At 39.8% G+C, this 18186-nt stretch overlaps 1 protein-coding gene across 1 annotated transcript in view; it reads left to right on the top strand.

Moving 5' to 3' along the window:
- Positions 1–18186, top strand: part of LOC102419199 (leukocyte surface antigen CD47-like) — a 127728-nt gene that overhangs the window by 87504 nt on the left and 22038 nt on the right. Inside the window, exon 3 of the mRNA XM_023754959.1 lies at positions 5034–5120. Coding sequence (XP_023610727.1) covers positions 5034–5120 — 87 coding nt within the window. The remainder of the gene's footprint in view (positions 1–5033; positions 5121–18186) is intronic.

Here is an 18186-nt window from a genome sequence, read left to right as displayed (position 1 = left end):
ACTACTAACAGGCAATGCCTCTTTGATGATGGACAAGAGCGATGCTGTCCCAGGAAACTACACTTGTGAAGTAACAGAATTAACTAGAGAAGGCGAAACCACCATAGAACTAAAATATCGTATTGGTAAGAATTTCATAATCTTCCCTTTTATTTGTCCTGCAGTGGCCGAATACTATGAGAAATGGGGGCAAATTGGGTGAGGAACTCCTTTGAATGAAAAAGTAGATTATGACTAACAGATGATTATGCAATGTTTAGCAGCTTTAAGATCATGAGTTTTACTTTCTCTTCTACTTTTCATAATAAAACTCCTTTGCTGTTTGTTATTTCCATATTATCAGGTTCTCATACTTTTGTTCTGAGCACTATTCTGCTAGTGTAGGGGTGCTAGTTTCATTTAATTTGCATTTCTGTTTGCTGCTCTCAAAAGTACTATCTTTCATGTAATTAATATTCCATGATCTTTCCAATGATGTAGCTTTTTTTATTACCTGCACTTTGGTCAAGGACTGACAAATCCCAGCCATGCTCCAGCTGGAAAGGATAGATTAGAAGGAGAATCACAAAATCAAAAATCAGGTCATAATGATGTTTCCTGCTATGGTGTTTGTTCTTTTTCTTGGTCAAGATGAGGGAGAGCTAGGGATCTAATAGAATTAATTTGAATTCAGCCTTGGTTATAGCACCATGATTGTGCCTTTCTTAGCAGACTTGGGCTGGGGAGTTGCATAAAGCAGTAAAGCTAGCTGAAGTAAACAATCTGCTTTCTTTCTAGTCCTTGCCATGCCAGCCGATTACTTTAACCACATACAGGTGCATACTGACTTTCTATTTTGAAAGCTCTATTTAGAACCACTAGTCATATTACTGCTCTCAGGATTAGACAAGCCTTTGAGAACCTCTGATTTAGATGGGATCAGACCATTCAATTGAATCAACTATTTGCCTTCTATTCTTCTAGCGTTTCCTGTTATGAAATGTCTATTACCAGATTGGAAATGGGGTGTTTATTCTGATGGAATACTTTGACATTGTTTAGGATTAGGAATCAGGACATCTGATTCTTCAACTTAACCATTTGCCTCTATTGAACTTGAGAAGTTACTTCACTGGGTCCAAATTACCTCATCTCTACAATGGGGATGAAAAGAGATTCCTGCTTTCATGTGTTCTCCAGTCTAACAAGCATCATGAGATCCCTTGTGGACCAGTCCTTTTCAAACCAAAGTACAGTACTTTACAAATGTTAGCTGTCATCCTGGGACATTTATTTTATGAAGTTGAATGAGATGTTGAAGCTGGGGTGTCATGAGAGGGGTGTCTGTGTGGTGCAGCATGGGCAGGAGATGGCTAAGAGCAGAATTTGGAAGGCTTTTCTGCTCAAAAATCTCTCCATATTGAAAATCTCATTAACTCACAGTGGGGAGGGTGTTTATGGAGTAGAATGTAGGTCACTGAGAGAATTGTAAACTCGAGACTTAAAGGCCATGAGATGGGATGAAGGTGGATGGGAAAGGAATACCAATCTCTGGGATAAAGACAAAGTTTGTAATTTTCCGTGTGATTGTTTCATCTTTGTTTTCAAAGTCCCCTGATAAAATATGGACTCTGGTTACTGTTGGGGCCGTTAAAATGTGAAAGTGGTGTTTTGTTCTAGAGAATGTAGAAGATTTTACCAGAGACTCAGACATTTGCCTGTGCACCCATTTTTATTTTTTGAAAGAGTTATAGAATCACATGAAGTTTCAAAGATTGAATAGAGAGGTGCTGTGTACTCTTACCCAGCTTCCCCCAGTGGTTACATTTTATGTAACAGAAGTTAAGTGCCAAAACCACCCAGTTCACAATAGTACAATGGGTATATATTTCTTTTTCTTTTTATTACATGTGTATATTGCTGTAATGACCACCACAATCAGAATATAGAACTATCTTATTAATACAAATATCTGCCTCATGCAAGTCCTTTATAGTCACCTGCTCCCTTACTATCCCTAACCTGTTAAGTACAAATTGTTCTCCATATCAATACTTTGGTCATTTCCAAAATTTTATGTATAAGTATGTAATCTTTTGAGACTGGCTTTTTTTTCAGTCAGCACAATGCTCTTGAGATCTATTATAGATCTGTTATAGACCCCTATCTATTATAGACCCCAATCATGTCATGCAACAGCATCATTAGCAATTTCTCTCTCTCTCTCTCTCTCTCTCTCTCTCTCTCTCATTCCATGCTATGGGTATATCACACCTTATTGAACCAGCCACCCACTATAGCACGTCTTGGTTGTTTTCAGTTGTTTTGTGCTACTGCTCATGACATTTCTATAAACCATCATGTACAGTTTTTTATGTGGACAGAGTCTTCATTTCTCTGGATAAATGCATAGAACTACAACTCCTGGATTGTATGTATGTATAGGCTTAGTTTTTTAAGAAACTGCCTAACTGTATTCCAGAGTGGTTGTTCCATTGTACATTCCCATCAGCAACATATGAGTAATGTAGTTCCCCCACATCATTGCCAGCATCTGGTATTGTCATAGTTTTGCACCATTTTTTAAGGGAATAGAAAGAAATTCTTCTGCCCAAAACGGTTAATTGAAGCAGGGTTCTTACAAATTTATTTTGATGAATTTTCCCATCATGTGAATCCTGGGGATTTAGGCAGTGGAATCAATTTTTACTATGTTGTGCTTTTTTTTTTTTTTTTTTTTTTTTTGCAAATCCTATATAATAAAAGCCTAATATGCTAAGTGTCTGGTCATCCAGTCATCCGTTCAACTAATGAAAGCGTAATATTCTAATGATATGCTAAGGCTGCTCAACCACTTGCTATGACATGCACTGACCACCAGGGGGCAGTCGACTGGTCAACCGGTTGCTATGATGTGCACTGACCACAAGGGGGCAGACACTCTGACAGGTAGGTTAGCTTGCTTCTTGTAGCTGTTTGGGACTGAGAGAGATGGGCTAGACATGCCCTGGAGCCCTCCCACAGTCCCTCCCTGACCCCAATCATGCACTGGTGGGGTCTCTGGTCCTGACCTGTGCCCTCTCACAATCTGGGATCCCTCATGGGATGTCGGAGAGCGGGTTTCGGCCCAATCCCGCAGGCCATGCTGAGGGACCCCACTGGTGCATGAATTCGTGCACTAGGCCTCTATATAAACATAAATGACAACTAGAAATTGCTTAATAGAGAATTCTACCTAGTTGAATGTGGATTAATGGTGGCCAATCTTTGTTTTCTTTTCGGGTGTGCTTAGAGGGGTATCAAGATGCAGTTTGGGTCATACATACTTAAGATCCTTAATTCACTGTATCTCCATTTTTTCAGTGGTAAGGAGGGGTTCATAATTCTTCATATAATAATTATAAGGATTGGGAAGTTAATGTTTCCAACTCAAAACCAAATAATAAAGTGGGTAGAGGAAAAGAAGTTAATTAAAAATAGTCAGTAGATTATAGAGCTTTTACTAGATCCTTCAGTCATATGAAAACCTACGCATAATTCAGAAAGGTTTTTCGTATAGGATTTTTAGGCTGAATGGAAATGTTCTTCCTTTGGTATAGGAAGAGATTCAGTAATTCAGTTGTAAATTAAAGTGGCATTGATTCAGGGTACCTGAAAACATCAGTCTCTTGGTGGATCTGCAACCATGGGAGCATCACAAAAGCTTGTCTTCTATTCACTCAATATTTCAACCTATGACTATATCAACCATCAATAATAAACGTATTGAATCTCTGCCATGTACAGGGCAAAATGCTGGAATCTGGAAAGCTACTATCTCTAAGATAAGAATTGATAGTGTTGTTATATTCTGGGGAGACTGTGAACATTTACCAGAGTTTAGCATTATAAGCTTAACCCAAGAAATGTGTGACTAGCATTATGGTGTGAAAGCCCACAAGGATCCTCACATGTGGATACAGTGGAGATTTTGAAAGGGATCATTTCAGAGCAACGCCAGTGCTTGCCTTGTGCACTATTCAGAAGTGTTCCTCACCCAGCAAGTCCTCCAGTCTAGGCAAATTCTGAAAGGCTTTCAGTGCATATACCTGGCTTTATTGTTATAGGAGAAATTTCATCAATAAAAACATGGCCTTGAGCATTGATCAGATGCAATTAAACATAATTTTTTAAAGTTCTCAGCAAATTTCATTAGAAGTCTTAATATCACAATTTCCTTCCTATAGGATGGGTAGCTGCATTTTCATTGTTTGGGTAACACATGTTCCACTTGATAGAAGCTTCCTTACTACCTAAAGCTCCTCATGTTAGTTTTTGTCAGCAGTCATTTTAAGACTAATTATTTATGAATTCATCCTCTGTTCCAGAGTAAGTTTCAGAAAAGCTCAGGCTCACATCTGTCTTACTCTTAGGTCACAATAAGACCAAGTGTAGGGTACCCAGTTGTACTACTTCCTCACTCCTGTCCCCTGAGTCAGTCTTTACAGGAAGATAACTATTCCTTTGAGGTAAATTCTTGGCACATTATACATACAGGCAATCACTACAGGACCCCATAATAATAACTGCAGTTAGTGTTCACTGAGCACTTTGAGGGGTCAAGCTTTGTTTTTAGCCATTTTCATATCTTAATTTTGTTAACAGTTAACTACAGTCCTTCAAGGTGTCATTACTTGTTGTAGCCACTCAAGAACAGAAAGGTGTTAGACTGTCCAAGATCACACAAATTGCAAGTTAGAATTGTGTTTCAAACCCAGGAAATGTGGCTGTGGAGCCCTTTTCTTAGCTCTTGGGGTATACTACCTCTTTCCATAAGTCACAGCTTAAGGAAAATGTGGTGGAAAATACTTAACTTTTTTTTGTTTCATTAATATTTGTTATTTAATTAAATATATCTGTAATTATTTATGTATTTATATAAGACCACAGTTTTAACTTATTATTTTAATTTTCCATCTCCACAATAAATAACACTGTTGACCATTAATTGGCTGGACATAAATTTATGATATAAATATTAATCATGATTTTTGTGGGGTTTTTTTTCTTCCCAGCTTTATGGTTTTCTGCAAATGACTATGTGCTTACTATTATTTTCCCAATGTTGGCTGTCCTTCTGTTCTGGGGAAGTGATATTGTGAGTAAGTACTTGTTTCTATTTTCATTTATGTTTTAGTGATGAAATTGTCATTTTAAGGAGGCAATATTGGTGAAATATTCTATTTAAGTTGTATTAGGAAATGTGATAATGTCATAAATAAGAACAAACAGAAATTAATGGTGGAGGAGTAATTGGGTGCTGCAGGGACAAACTCCCAAGACCAAACAGGAAGTACAACTAAAATACAGAATATATTCCTGCATAATCAACAGAAGACTCACTGGAGAGAATCCAGATAAATGAGGATGGAAAGTGGAGACCGCATAGAGACTGGTAGGAGGGGCAGAGTCATGAAAGGACTGGCTGGGCTCCCACAGACTGTAACTAAAGTTATGGAGAGATATCTCAACTGTGGGGTTTGCCACTGAGAATTCTGGGGTCTAATCCTCAAGCTTGGCACTCCAGGAGAGAGCACCAGAACTAAGAAGGGTAGCCACATAACATAAGGCTGTGAAAAGCAGCGGGTTGCTGTCTGCCAGGGAGAAATGGCTGGAAATGCAGGTACCCTACTAAAGGGCCAATGCACAAAATTCTCTGTGGAGCAACTCACCTTGTGGTCCAGCAGAGGGAGGACAGAGTGGACTGGAGCTGTGTAAGCAAAAGTGAGGATCAGGAGCTCTGGGGTTAGAACTCAGGAGACAGACACCTTGGTTTCTGGAGCTGAGTCATTCCCTCATGCTGCAGAAGTCATCTTTCTTATGCAGACATTTTTATACAGGCAGCTGTGCCTGTAGGGAAGATAGGTGACCCACCCTATTGGAAAACACCTTACCCCATGGTGCAGAGTTTCTGAGGCCATTTAAGAGAATAATAATTATCCTCCTTGCAGAAGCAATTGCCCCACCCTATTGGAAAAAAAAAAACCACCAGATCCGTGGATGATTGCCTGAGAGCTATTCAAGAGGCAATCCTATCAGTCTGCAGCCAGAGGCAGTCTCTGGAAGCTTTGAGTCTTTTCCTGATCTAATTAGTCAGAAACAGTGTTTGACACTGGCCTGCAATAGAGATTTAAAGGCATAGCAGATCTACCTAATACATAGTCACAAACCCAAACAGGAAGACAAAATGAGGAGACAAAGAAACAACCCCCAATGAAACAACAAGAGAATTCTCCAGAAGAAGAGATAAATGAAATGGAGATAAGAAATTTATCTGATACAGAGTTCAGAATAATGATGGTAAAGATTCTCAACAGCATAGTAACTATGAAAACAAATAAAGAATGACACAGCACAAATAAAGAACACATTGGAAGGAATACACAGCAAATTAAGGGAAGCTGACAACTAAATCAGTGAATTGGAAGACAGGGTTGAAAAAAATCACTCAATCAGAGGACCAAAAATAAAAAAAAATAAAACAATTAAAAAATAAGAGGACAGCTTAAGAGAGCTGTGGGACAACATGAAACCAAACAATATTCAAATAGCAGTGCCAGAAGCCAATTCTAACATGTTATAATTTCAAGACTTTCATCGAAAGGTTGATGGAACTTGGGAACTCAACAAGGGCTGAGCCACATATGTTGTCACCTGTTGGGAATGGCTGATGGCATTTCCCTAAACCTGAAAAGGGATGATTGCTTGCTGCCAGACAGCTCAGGACATCTTAATCTACATGCTATTTCCTCCTACTGGCCAAACACCTGAATAGCCATAAGCTAATTCCCCCATTCTGACAATGCCTCTGTATAGGAAACCCTAACCCTTTGAAGTGTATATCTCTGCCTCGCCTCAGGACAACTTGTGTTAATAAAAAGCATGGGGTCCTGAGACAAGGAGATCTAAGTTCTTTTTAGCTAAGCTCCTCTGACTCCCATATCCCTTTCAAAATTATATTTTGTCTCTTGACTATTTAAGTTACCCACAGCCTTTCTCCAGATTGCTGAACCCTTCTTAATGCCAGAACAAAAACTCTGGCATAACAGGTGTGCCAGAAGAGGCAAAAAGGGAGAAAGGGATAGAGAACGTGTTTGAAGAAATAATGGCCAAAAACTTCCCTAACCTGGTAAAGGAAAATGTCACACAAGTACAGGAGGTACAGAGAACCACAAGCAAGAAGAACCCAAACAGGCCCATGACCAGACACATCATAATTAAAATGCCAAAAGTTAAAGGCGAAGAGAGAATCTTCAAGGCAGCAAGAGAAAAGCAAACTGTTACCTACAAAGGAGTTCCCATAAGGCTGACATCTGATTTCTCATCAGAAACTCTACATGCCAGAAGGGAATGGCAAGAAGCACTCAAAGTAATGAAAAGCAAGGATCTGAAACCAAGATTAGTATATCCAGCAAGGCTATCATTCAAAATAGATGGTGAAATAAAGAGCTTCCCAGGGGAAAAAAAAAAAGCTAAAGGAGTACATCACCACCAAGCCAGCATTACAAGAAAGGCTCAATGACTGTTGTAACAAGGAGAGAAATAGAGAGAGAACCTAGCCATACAGAATTAAAATGGCAATAAATAAGTACCTATCAATAATAACCTTAAATTTAAGTGGATTAAATGCTCCAATCAAAATACATAGGGTAGCTGAATGGATACAAAACATGACCCAACTATATGTTATCAAAAGAGAACCACCTCAGAACAAAAGACTCACACAAGATGAGAGTGAAGTTATGGGAAAAAATTTTCCATGCAAATGCAAAAGAAAAAAAAGCTGGGTTAGCAATACTCATGGCTGACAAAATAGACATCAAAATGAAGGCCATCACAAGAGACAACAAATGTCACTATATAATACTAAAGGGATTGATCCAACAAGAGGATATAACCTTGGTAAACATATGCACCTAATATAGGAACAACTAAATATATTTTTAAAATACTTATAAAGAACTTTAAGAGAGAGATTGACAACAACACAGTTATAGTAGGGGAGTTTAACACCCCGCTGACTTCACTGGGTAGATTTCCCGACAACAAATTAACAAGGAAACAGTGACTCTAAAGGACACACTGGATCAGATGGATTTAATTGACTTGTAGAACATTTCACCACAAAGCTACAGAATATACATTATTCTCAAGTGCACATTTATCATTCATAAAAATAGACCACATGTTAGGACATGAAACAAGTCTCTACAAGTTAAAGAAAATTGAAATCATATCAAGCATCTTTTCAGATCACAGTGGAATGAAATTAGAAATCAACTACAGTAAAAACACCCCGCCCACCAAAAAATTCAAACACATGGAGCCTAAGTAGAATGTTAGTAAACAATGAATGGGTTACCAACGAGATCAGGAAAGAAATAAAAAAACACACTGAAAACAAGTGAAAATGAACATACAACAACCCAAAATCTCTGGGACACAGCAAAAGCAGTACTGAGAGGGAAGTTCATAGCACTACAGGCCTACCTCAAAAAACAAGAAAAACTTTTAATGTTATCCAACCCGGCATACCAGGACCCTGCAGCCACTGGGGACAGAGACCTGCGACCACGGCTACAGATCTTCGGACACCAAAAGTACAGAAATCCCTGCGGCAGATCCGTGATAACAGAGCCCATCTCCCCTTCCCCCAGGCTCACGGGCAGCGCCAGAGTAACTAACTGATAGACCTACCCCTTGCCGGGGCCTCAGCGCTGCAGGAACTTTGGCCTGGAAGTGCGCGAGCACCTTGGAACTGATCCTACGAGCACTGCGGGCTTTGGAGCCCTGGGCTGGGAGCAAACTCGCGCACAGCACCAGGAACTAATCCTGTGCGCACTGCGGGCATCAGAGCCCTGGGCTGGGAGCAATCACTCGATCAGGAATTTGTCTGCCTAGCACAGTCCCAGGGACCCCGTTTCTCGGGGCAGGAGGCAGCACCAAGCACCAGTGACTTGACTGTGTTTCTTATCATCTGTGCCTGAGATCCTGATTCCCTGTGCATTCATACTAAGAGCCAGTGAATCCAATTCCTGGTGCAAGGGCACACAGGGACCCTGATTCTCTAGGCAAGGTCGCGCGAAGCAACAGAGACTCTGATACTGGACTCTTGGGGAACTCTGACTCCTGGCTCAAGCTAGGGGGCTCTGGTTTTCAACACGATCCAGGGGGGCCTCTATTTCAGCACAGTGCAGGCAGGGTCCCTAATTCTAAGGGCACATACGAGGCCACATTGAGCGCTGGCAACACTGGCACAGAGCGAGCCTGGTTCCCACCAACCAACAACAACCACACATCTTAGGGCCAGAGCTCTTCAGTGACACTAGGGTGGTGAGAACCTCCCACTGCACACAGCCCAGGCCCATGCAACTCGACCTTTGAACCATCAGGAGATAATGTTATCCAACCCTACAACTTAAAGAATTAGAAAGAAAACAACAAGAAAAGCCTTAGTAAGTAGATGTAAGGAAATAATAAAGATTAGAGCAGAAATAAATGGCATAGAGACTAGACTAAAATAATAATAATAATAATAAAATAATACAAAAAAATCAATGAAACCAAGAGCTGGTTCTTTGAAAGGATAAACAAGATTGATGAACCATTAGCCAGACTCATCAAGAAACAAAGAGAGAGGACACAACTAAATAAAATCAGAAATGAAAGTGGTGATGTAACCACTGACACCATAGAAATACAAAGAATTGTAAGAAAATATTATGAACAATTATGTAGCAACAATTTGGACAATATGGATGAAATGGATAAATTCCAAAATAAATACAATCTTCCAGAACTGAAGCAGGAAGAATCAGAAAACCAGAATAGGCCAATAATAACTGATGAAATAAAAGCAGTGATTAAGAAAAACTCCCAGCAAACTAAAGTCTCGGTTAGATGGCTTCATAGGGGAGTTTTACCAAACATTCAAAGAAGAATAAACACCTATCCTCCTCAAATGATTCTAAAAAATCCAAAAGGAAGGAATACTTCCAAGCTCTTTTTATGAGGCCAGCATTATTCTAATTTCAAAACTAGAGAAAGACACTACAAAGAAAGAGAATTATAGGCCAATATCCCTGATGAACATAGAGGCTAAAATCCTCAACAAAATATTAGCAAATTGCATTCAGCAATATATTAAAAAGATCGTACATCAAGACCAAGTGGGACTTATTCTGGGGTTGCAAGGCTGGTACAAAATTCGCAAATCAATAAAAGTGATACATCACATAAACAGATTGAAAAATAAAGATCACATGATCATATCAATAAATGCAGAAAAGCATTCAACAAAATCCAACACACATTTTTTTAAATTTAATTTTATTATTTTTTAATACTCACCCAAGGATATATTTTCATTGATTTTTAGAGAGAGTGAGAGAGGGAAAGACAGAAAGAAACATTTATGTGAGAGAAACACATCTATTAGCTGCCTCCCACATGTGCCACAACCAGGGCCAGGGCCTGGGAGGAGCCTGCAGGTAAAGTACATGCCCTTGACCAGAATTGAACCTGGGACACTTTATTCTTTAGTCCGATGCTTTATATACTGAGCCAAACCAGCTAGGGCCCAACACCCATTTTTTAATAAAAACTCTCAGCAAAGTAGGAATAGAGGGAATATATCTCAACATGATAAAGGTCATACATGACAAACCTACAGCAAACATCATATTCAATGTGCAAAAACTAAAACCATTTCCCCTAAGAACAGGAATAAGACAGGGATGTCTGCTTTTACCACTCTTATTCATCATAGTACTGGAAGTCCTAGCCACAGCAAGCAGACAAGAACAAGAAATAAAAGGTATCCAAATTGGAGAGGAGGAGGTAAAACTCTCATTATTCTCAGATGACATGATATTGAACATAGAAAACCCTAATGATTCCATCAAAAAACTACTAGATTTAATAAATGAATTTGGCAGGATACAAAACCAACACCCAAAAATCAATGGCTTTTTTAAACACCAACAAAGAATTCTCAGAAAGAGGAACTAAAAAAAATCCCATTTACCAGTACAACAAAAAAAATGAAGATACTTAGGAATACAAGTTAACCAACGAGGTAAAACACTTGTACTTGGGAAATATAGGCCATTGAAAAAAGAGATAAAGAAGGTATAAATGAGTGGAAGAATATTCTGTGTTTATGAATTGGTAGAATCAACATCATTAAAATGTCCATACTACCCAAGGCAATCTACAGATTCAATGCAATATTTTACAGATCGAGAACAAATACTCCAAAAATTTACATGGAACCAAAAAGACCCCAAATAGCTGCAGCAATCTTGAGAAAGAAGAAGAACAAAGTAGTACCAGATATCTACTTATACTACAAAGCTACTGTAATCAAAACAGTCTGGTATTGGCACAAGAACAGGCATATAGATCAATGGAACAGAACAGAGATCCCCAAATTTGGCCCAAACCATTACACTCAATTAATATTTGACAAAGGAGCCAAGAGCATACAATGGAATCAAGACAGTCTCTTCAATAAATGCTGTTGGGAAAATTGGACAGATACATGGAAAAAAATGAAACTAGACCACCAACTTATACCATACCATACAGAAGAACAAAACTCAAAATAGATAAAAGACTTAAATGTAAGTTGGGAAACCATAAAAATCCTAGAAGAAATCAAAGCAGCAAAATTTCAGATATCTCTCATAGCAATATGTTTATAGATACATCTCTTAGGGCAAAGTAAACTAAGGAGAAAACAAACAAATGGGACTCCATCAAAATAAAAGCTTCTGCACAGCAAAAGAAACCATCAACAAAATGAAAAGGGAACTCACTGTATGGAAGAACATATTTGGCAATGATACATCTGATAAATGGTTAATATCCAAAATATATAAGAAACTCACACAACTTAACAAAAGGAAGACAAACAATCCAATTTAAAAATGGGCAAAGGACCTAAATAGACACTTCTCCAAAGTGGACACACAGATGGCCAAGAGACATATAAAAAAATGCTCAGTCACTGATCATCAAAGAGATGAAAATTAAAATAACAATGAAATATCACCTCACACCTGTCAGAATGGCTACCTTCAACAAATCAACAAATGACTAGTGTTGAGGATGCGGACAAAAGGGAACCCTAGTACACTGCTGATGGGGATGCTAACTGGTGCAGTCATTATGATAAACAGTATAGGATTTCCTCAAAAAATTAAATATGGAACTACCATTTGACTTAGTGATCCCAATTCTAGGAATGTATCCTAAGAAACCCAAAACATCAATCAGAAAGAATGTATGCACCACTATGCTCATAGCAGCACTATTCACAATAGCTAAGATCTGGAAACAGGCCAAGTGACCATCAGTAAATGAGTGGATAAAAAACCTGTGGTACATTTATACCATAGAATACTATGCAACAGTAAAAAAAAAAGAATCTCTTACCCTTTAAGACAGCATGAGGGACCTGGAGCATATATTAAGTGAAATAAGTCAGAGAAAGACAAGTATCACATGATCTCACTCATATGTGGAAACTAACAAAATAAACTGATGAATGGAGTGGATCCAGAGACATGGAAGCATTGAACATAATGCAAAATCTTGGAGGTAAGGGGGAGAGGTGGGGTGGGTGGGAGGTAATCCACCAAAGACCTTGTATGCATATAGGCATAACCCATGGACTCAGACAGTGGGCTGGTGAGGGCCTGGGTGGGGGGCAATGGTGAGCTGGAGGGGGTCGATAAGGGAAAAAGGGGACATATGTAATACTTCCACAATAAAGATGTTTAAAAAACAATATGCAGTTTTAATATTAATATTCTCTTTGAAGTATATATTATCTCTCATAATTCGCTGCAGTTCCTAAGAAGTTATTTTTAAAGAATGAATAGTGGAAATCCTAATAATAACATAGCTAAAACTCCTGCTGATTTTAATGTATACAGAGCATTTACGCACACATTATTGGTGAGGAGATGGTCACAGCTTACATTACAGTGTTAAGATAGGATTTTGCACTTCTGAGCATTAAGACTTCCCTCTCTTCATTTTCCCAGTTTGAACTTCTCTGTATACATGTGTGCATCTTTGGAAAAGCCCAGTTTGAACCATGTTGTCATCCTTACTGTGCAATTCTGCAGCCCCTAAGGAAGTAGCCCCAGGAGGGTGTGTTCTTTGATCATGTTTTGCTGGAATAGCCATGTGTCTAAACTCCTCAGGGCAGATCTTGGTACTGCATCAGATGTAGCATGAACAATGAAGAATTGTCACTGCTAAGTAGAAAGGTGGCATTCTGGTTGATGATTATGCTCAACCAGGTACAGTTGATCCTCAAACAACATGGGGTTAGATTATGTGGGTCTACTTATATTTGGATTTTTTCAGGAAATACCATAAATGTATTTTCTCTTCCTTATGATTTTCTTAATAACATTTTCTATTCTCTAGCTTTCTTTACTGTAAGAATATAGTATATAATACATATATCATACAAAATATCATAATCAACTGTTAATTTTATCCATAAATATTCTGGTCAACAATAGCGTATTAGTAGTTAAGTTTTGGGGGAGTTTAAAGTCATATGTGGATTTTTTTACTGCACAAGGTTGGGGTGTCAGCTCTCCTAACCCCTGTGTTATTCAAGGGTCAACTGTATTTCCACACCAGTTTAGTAAAGGAAATTTACTAAATTAGTGAAGTTTTGAGGTGACATTCTAAAACTTTTAAATTTTTAACCTGTAAGAGTTATTCCCTGTCTCCCAATAGTGCACTGAAATAGTCAATCATTGAAGACCACTAAACATTTACAAAAGGCAAGGAGTAAAAAATGCTGATTTTGTTTACTTATTTCATTCCGCAACCTTTAAAACCAGTGAAAACTAGTAAAATATTATAGCAGATTGGCCTGTTGTAAATTTCATGATTTTTACTTTTACTCAGAAGTTTAAGGCATGTCTATCTAAAATATATATATTAAAGCCTAAGCGATCATTCAACCATTCGACTGGTAGCTGTGACGTGCACTGACCACCATGGGTGAGACGCTCAACACACAGGCATGAAAACATGGGACAGACTGATGAATCTCAGAGGGCAGGGGGAAGAGGAAGAGCAGTAAGAGATTAACCAAGGATCTTATATGCATTCTAGAGGCCCAGTACATGGATTTGTGCACTGGTGGGGTCCCTCGGCCTGGCCTGCAGGGATCAGGCCAAATCTGTGCACCGGGATTCCGACATCCCCTGAGGGGTCCTGGATTGTGAGAGGGCACAGGCCAGGCTGAAGGACCCAACTGGTGCACAAATCCATGCATCAGGCCCAAGCTGGCAGTCAGACATCCCTTTGGCAGCCCAGGAACCCTCGGGGGATGTCCACTTACCAGCAGGGAGCAGATCTAAGCTGCAGTAGGACATCCTTAGTGCTGCTGAGGAGGCGGGAGAGGCTCCCGCCACCACCGCTGTGCTGGCAGCCATCAGCCTGACTTGTGGCTGAGCAGAGCTCCCCCTGTGGGAGCACACTGACCACCAGGAGACAGCTTCTGCATTGAGCATCTGCCCCCTGGTGGTCAGTGTGTGTCATAGTGACCAGTCATTCCCAGTCGTTCTGCTGTTAGGGTCAATTTGCATATTACCTTTTTATTATATAGGATAGAGGCCTGATGCATGGGTGGGGGCAGGCTGGTTTCCCTGAAGGGTGTCCCAGATCAGGGTGGGGGTCCCCACTGGTGTGCCTGGCCAGCCTGGGTGAGGGGCTGATGGCTGTTTGCAGGCTGGTCAAGCCCCCCCCCCCAGTGGGCGACCCTCACCCCATGGAGGTTTTGTGAGGGGCTGAGGTCCATTTTCAGGCTGGCCAAGCCCCCTGGCGACAAAAGCTCCCAGCCTCTGCTTCTGGGATTTATTTACCTTCTATAATTGAAACTTTGTAGCCTTGAGTGGAGCTCAGAGCCAGCCAGGGAAGGCGGGAAGCTTGGCTTCCTCCATTGCAGGGCCAACCCAAGCCTCCTGCTCGCTCCAGATCCGTGGCCACGGCTGGCTGAAAGCAGGTATCTGGGGTTTATTTATCTTCTATAATTGAAACTTTGTTGCCTTGAGTGGAGCTCAGAGCTGGCTGCGGCAGGTGGGAGGCTTGGCTTCCTCCATCACTGGAGCAACCAAGCCTCCTGCTTGCTCCAGCTCTGTGGCTCCCGGCCGCCATCTTGGTTGGGTTAATGTGCATATAGTTGCTCTGATTGGCTGGTGGGCATGGCTTAAGGTGTAGCGAAGGTATGGTCAATTTGCATGTTTGTCTTTTATTAGTGTAGATGGAAAGGGGGATGACGGGGTATATATTTTAAGGGTTCTCCTCAATGGATGGCACTCTGTGAATGCTTTATGATTTCAAAGGCAAAAAAAAGTGGGGGAAGCTTTTCGCTAACAGTGACAACTGTCAAGACATGTCACAACTGACTTTCAAAATGGTGTCTAAATTCCTGTGGAAATTTTCGTACAATTTTGAAAGGCCTTTTATATCAAGCAAAAGGCTGGTATAGCATCAAGACCTCATCAGTCTTCCTAATCAGTCTTCCCTGATTTAGGGAAAGCCTTGAACCCTAGTAGCAAACCCAGGCATTAAGACCTCTGTCATATAATTTTGGGTAGAGACTTGCCTTTTTTAAGATTATAAAATCATTTCAGAGTGTGATTTGTTGCAGTTGGATTGACTGCAGTTTGCTGATCATGGCATTCTCATTAATAACATTATTTTCAGTGGATTTAACCAGGAGTGAATCTGTTCTTGTTAACCATGTTTTGACAAAATACGATTTATAATTCTTTTTCTGACTTAAAAGTAATCCATATCACTTTAGAAAACCTTATACAATATAAGAATTTATAGAGAAAAAAACAAAAATAATCTAGAATCCCACAACCTAGAAATAAACTATTGGTCTAGTATAGTGAATTTTCTACTTTATTTTCTGTCTTTTTTCTGTGTATTTTTGTTACCTTTCTTTAAAAATGAAAAATGATAAATGCACTCATATAGCTTATATACTTGTACATCCTCAGTCTTCCCCTGCACATGTTTTCAGAAATATTCTTATAGCTGCTTCTATGTTCTACTTTCATGGATATACTGTAATTTACTAAACTCTCATCTTGATGGCTATTAAGGATGATTCCAGTCTTTTTTGATATAGAAAAGTAAAGCTGCTAAAGATACATAATACTGTAAATGGCACAGATATTTTAAGGCTTTTGATACATACTTCCAAGTGTTTTCTAGAAACATTGCATCAATTACTACTGCAAATGAGAATACCTGACTTTCTCCACACAGTCCTGACATCTTTATAATTCTGAAATCTTTGCTAATTTGATGGATGAAAAAATATCCTGTTTTAATTTTCATTTTTGTGTTAGTGAGGTGAATGTTCTTTTTTATATTTATTCTACTGGTCATGTTTTAAAGAATATGCTTATGAACCTAAATATTTTGGCGACAATATTTTATTTAGATTCATCTTAGAATAAATAACGTTGGTGTGTGTGTAAGGCACATATTTATTTGATTCACTCAGCCTCGGCTCAGATTTGAAGGTGTTTATAAAAGTGTCACACAAACATTTGTGGAGTCCTTGTGCTGTGTGATGGGCACATTGTAAAGTACTATCCACCTTGGCCTTGTATGGCTATTTTTTTTACCAGGTCAGGGAAGTTTTTCATCACTATTCTTTCAAATAAGTTTTCAATTTCTTGCTCTCTCTCTTCTCCATCCAGCACCCTCATGTTGGGAATATTAATAAGCTGATGTTATCCCAAGAGGATCCTTACACTGTCCTCCTCTCCTCTTTTCTCTTCTCTTCTCTTCTCTTCTCTTCTCTTCTCTTCTCTTCTCTTCTCTTCTCTTCTCTTCTCTTCTCTTCTCTTCTCTCCTCTCCTCTCCTCTCCTCTCCTCTCCTCTCCTCTCCTCTCCTCTCCTCTCCTCTTTTCTTTTCTTTTCTTTTCTTTTCTTTTCTTTTCTTTTCTTTTCTTTTCTTTTCTTTTCTTTTTTTCTATTCATTTTTCTTTTTGCTGTTCTGATGGGATATTTTCTGCTTCCTTATCTTCCAAATCCCTGATTTGGTTCTCTGCTTCATCTACTCTACTGTTAATTACCTGTAATGTATTCTTCCTTTCAGTTATTGCATTCTTCATTTCTGACTGGTTCTTTATGTTGTCTATGTCCATTACGTTTCCTATCTCTTTGTTGAAATTCTCACTGAAATATTTGAGCATCCTCATAACCAGTATTTTGAACTCTGCAGCTGGTAGATAGCTTATCTGTTTTGTTTAGTACTTTTCTGGAGTTTTGTTCTATTCTTTAATTTGGGACGTGTTTCCTTCTCTCCTCATTTGGGTAGCCTCCCTATGTTTGTTTCTATGTATTAGGTAGAGTGGCTATGTCCTCCAGTCTTGGCAGAGTAGCGAAGGTGTCCTGTAGCACTCAGTGGCATAGCATCCCCTGTCACCCAAGATAGACTCTCCAGGTTTGCCCCCTTTGCGGGCTGTGGGCACCCTTCTGATATAGTTGAGCCTTGATTGTTATTGGAATGTCATTGGGAGGGGTTTAGCCCCAGGACAATCAGCTGTGAGGACTGGCAGCAACCACAGCACAGGATCTGCTGTGCAAGACCCAACTCCACAGAGCAAGACTCACTTCATCAGAGTTCTGGTGCCTGATGAGTCTGCCCCTTGAGTGTGTCTCTGGTGGAAGTTGTTAAGTGGTGCTTCTGAAGCTGGCCACCTAATATGCTAGGTCTAGTAGGTGCAGGCCCTTTTGCCTGTGCCTTGTCCAGGGCCATCCAGCATGAGTTATAAAGCAATCTGCAGACTGCTGTTACTTGTGCTGGGCTTGGAGTTGTCAAGGCTGGCTACCACTAGTGCTGCATCTGGGGCTACTTAGTAAGAGGCACAAGGCACACTGAGGCCAGATGCTGCTTGTTTTGGGTTTGTGAACATTTGAGAGATTTTAGGAAAGTTTGAAGCATGAGCTCAGAGAAGCTGTTTGTATGGAAAAGCCACTGGAAAGGACTTGGATGAGCCTGCAAGTTGGATGGGACTGAGTCTCAGGGAATCACTAGGGAGGGGCTAACAGTGTGAGCTAGGTTGATGGAGACACAGATATGGGGCTCACCTGCTGGCTCTTTGT

This window comes from Myotis lucifugus, unplaced genomic scaffold (assembly GCF_000147115.1).
Source record: "Myotis lucifugus unplaced genomic scaffold, Myoluc2.0 scaffold_67, whole genome shotgun sequence".
Lineage (NCBI taxonomy): Eukaryota > Metazoa > Chordata > Mammalia > Chiroptera > Vespertilionidae > Myotis > Myotis lucifugus.
This window is presented reverse-complemented; position numbering and strand designations above follow the sequence as displayed.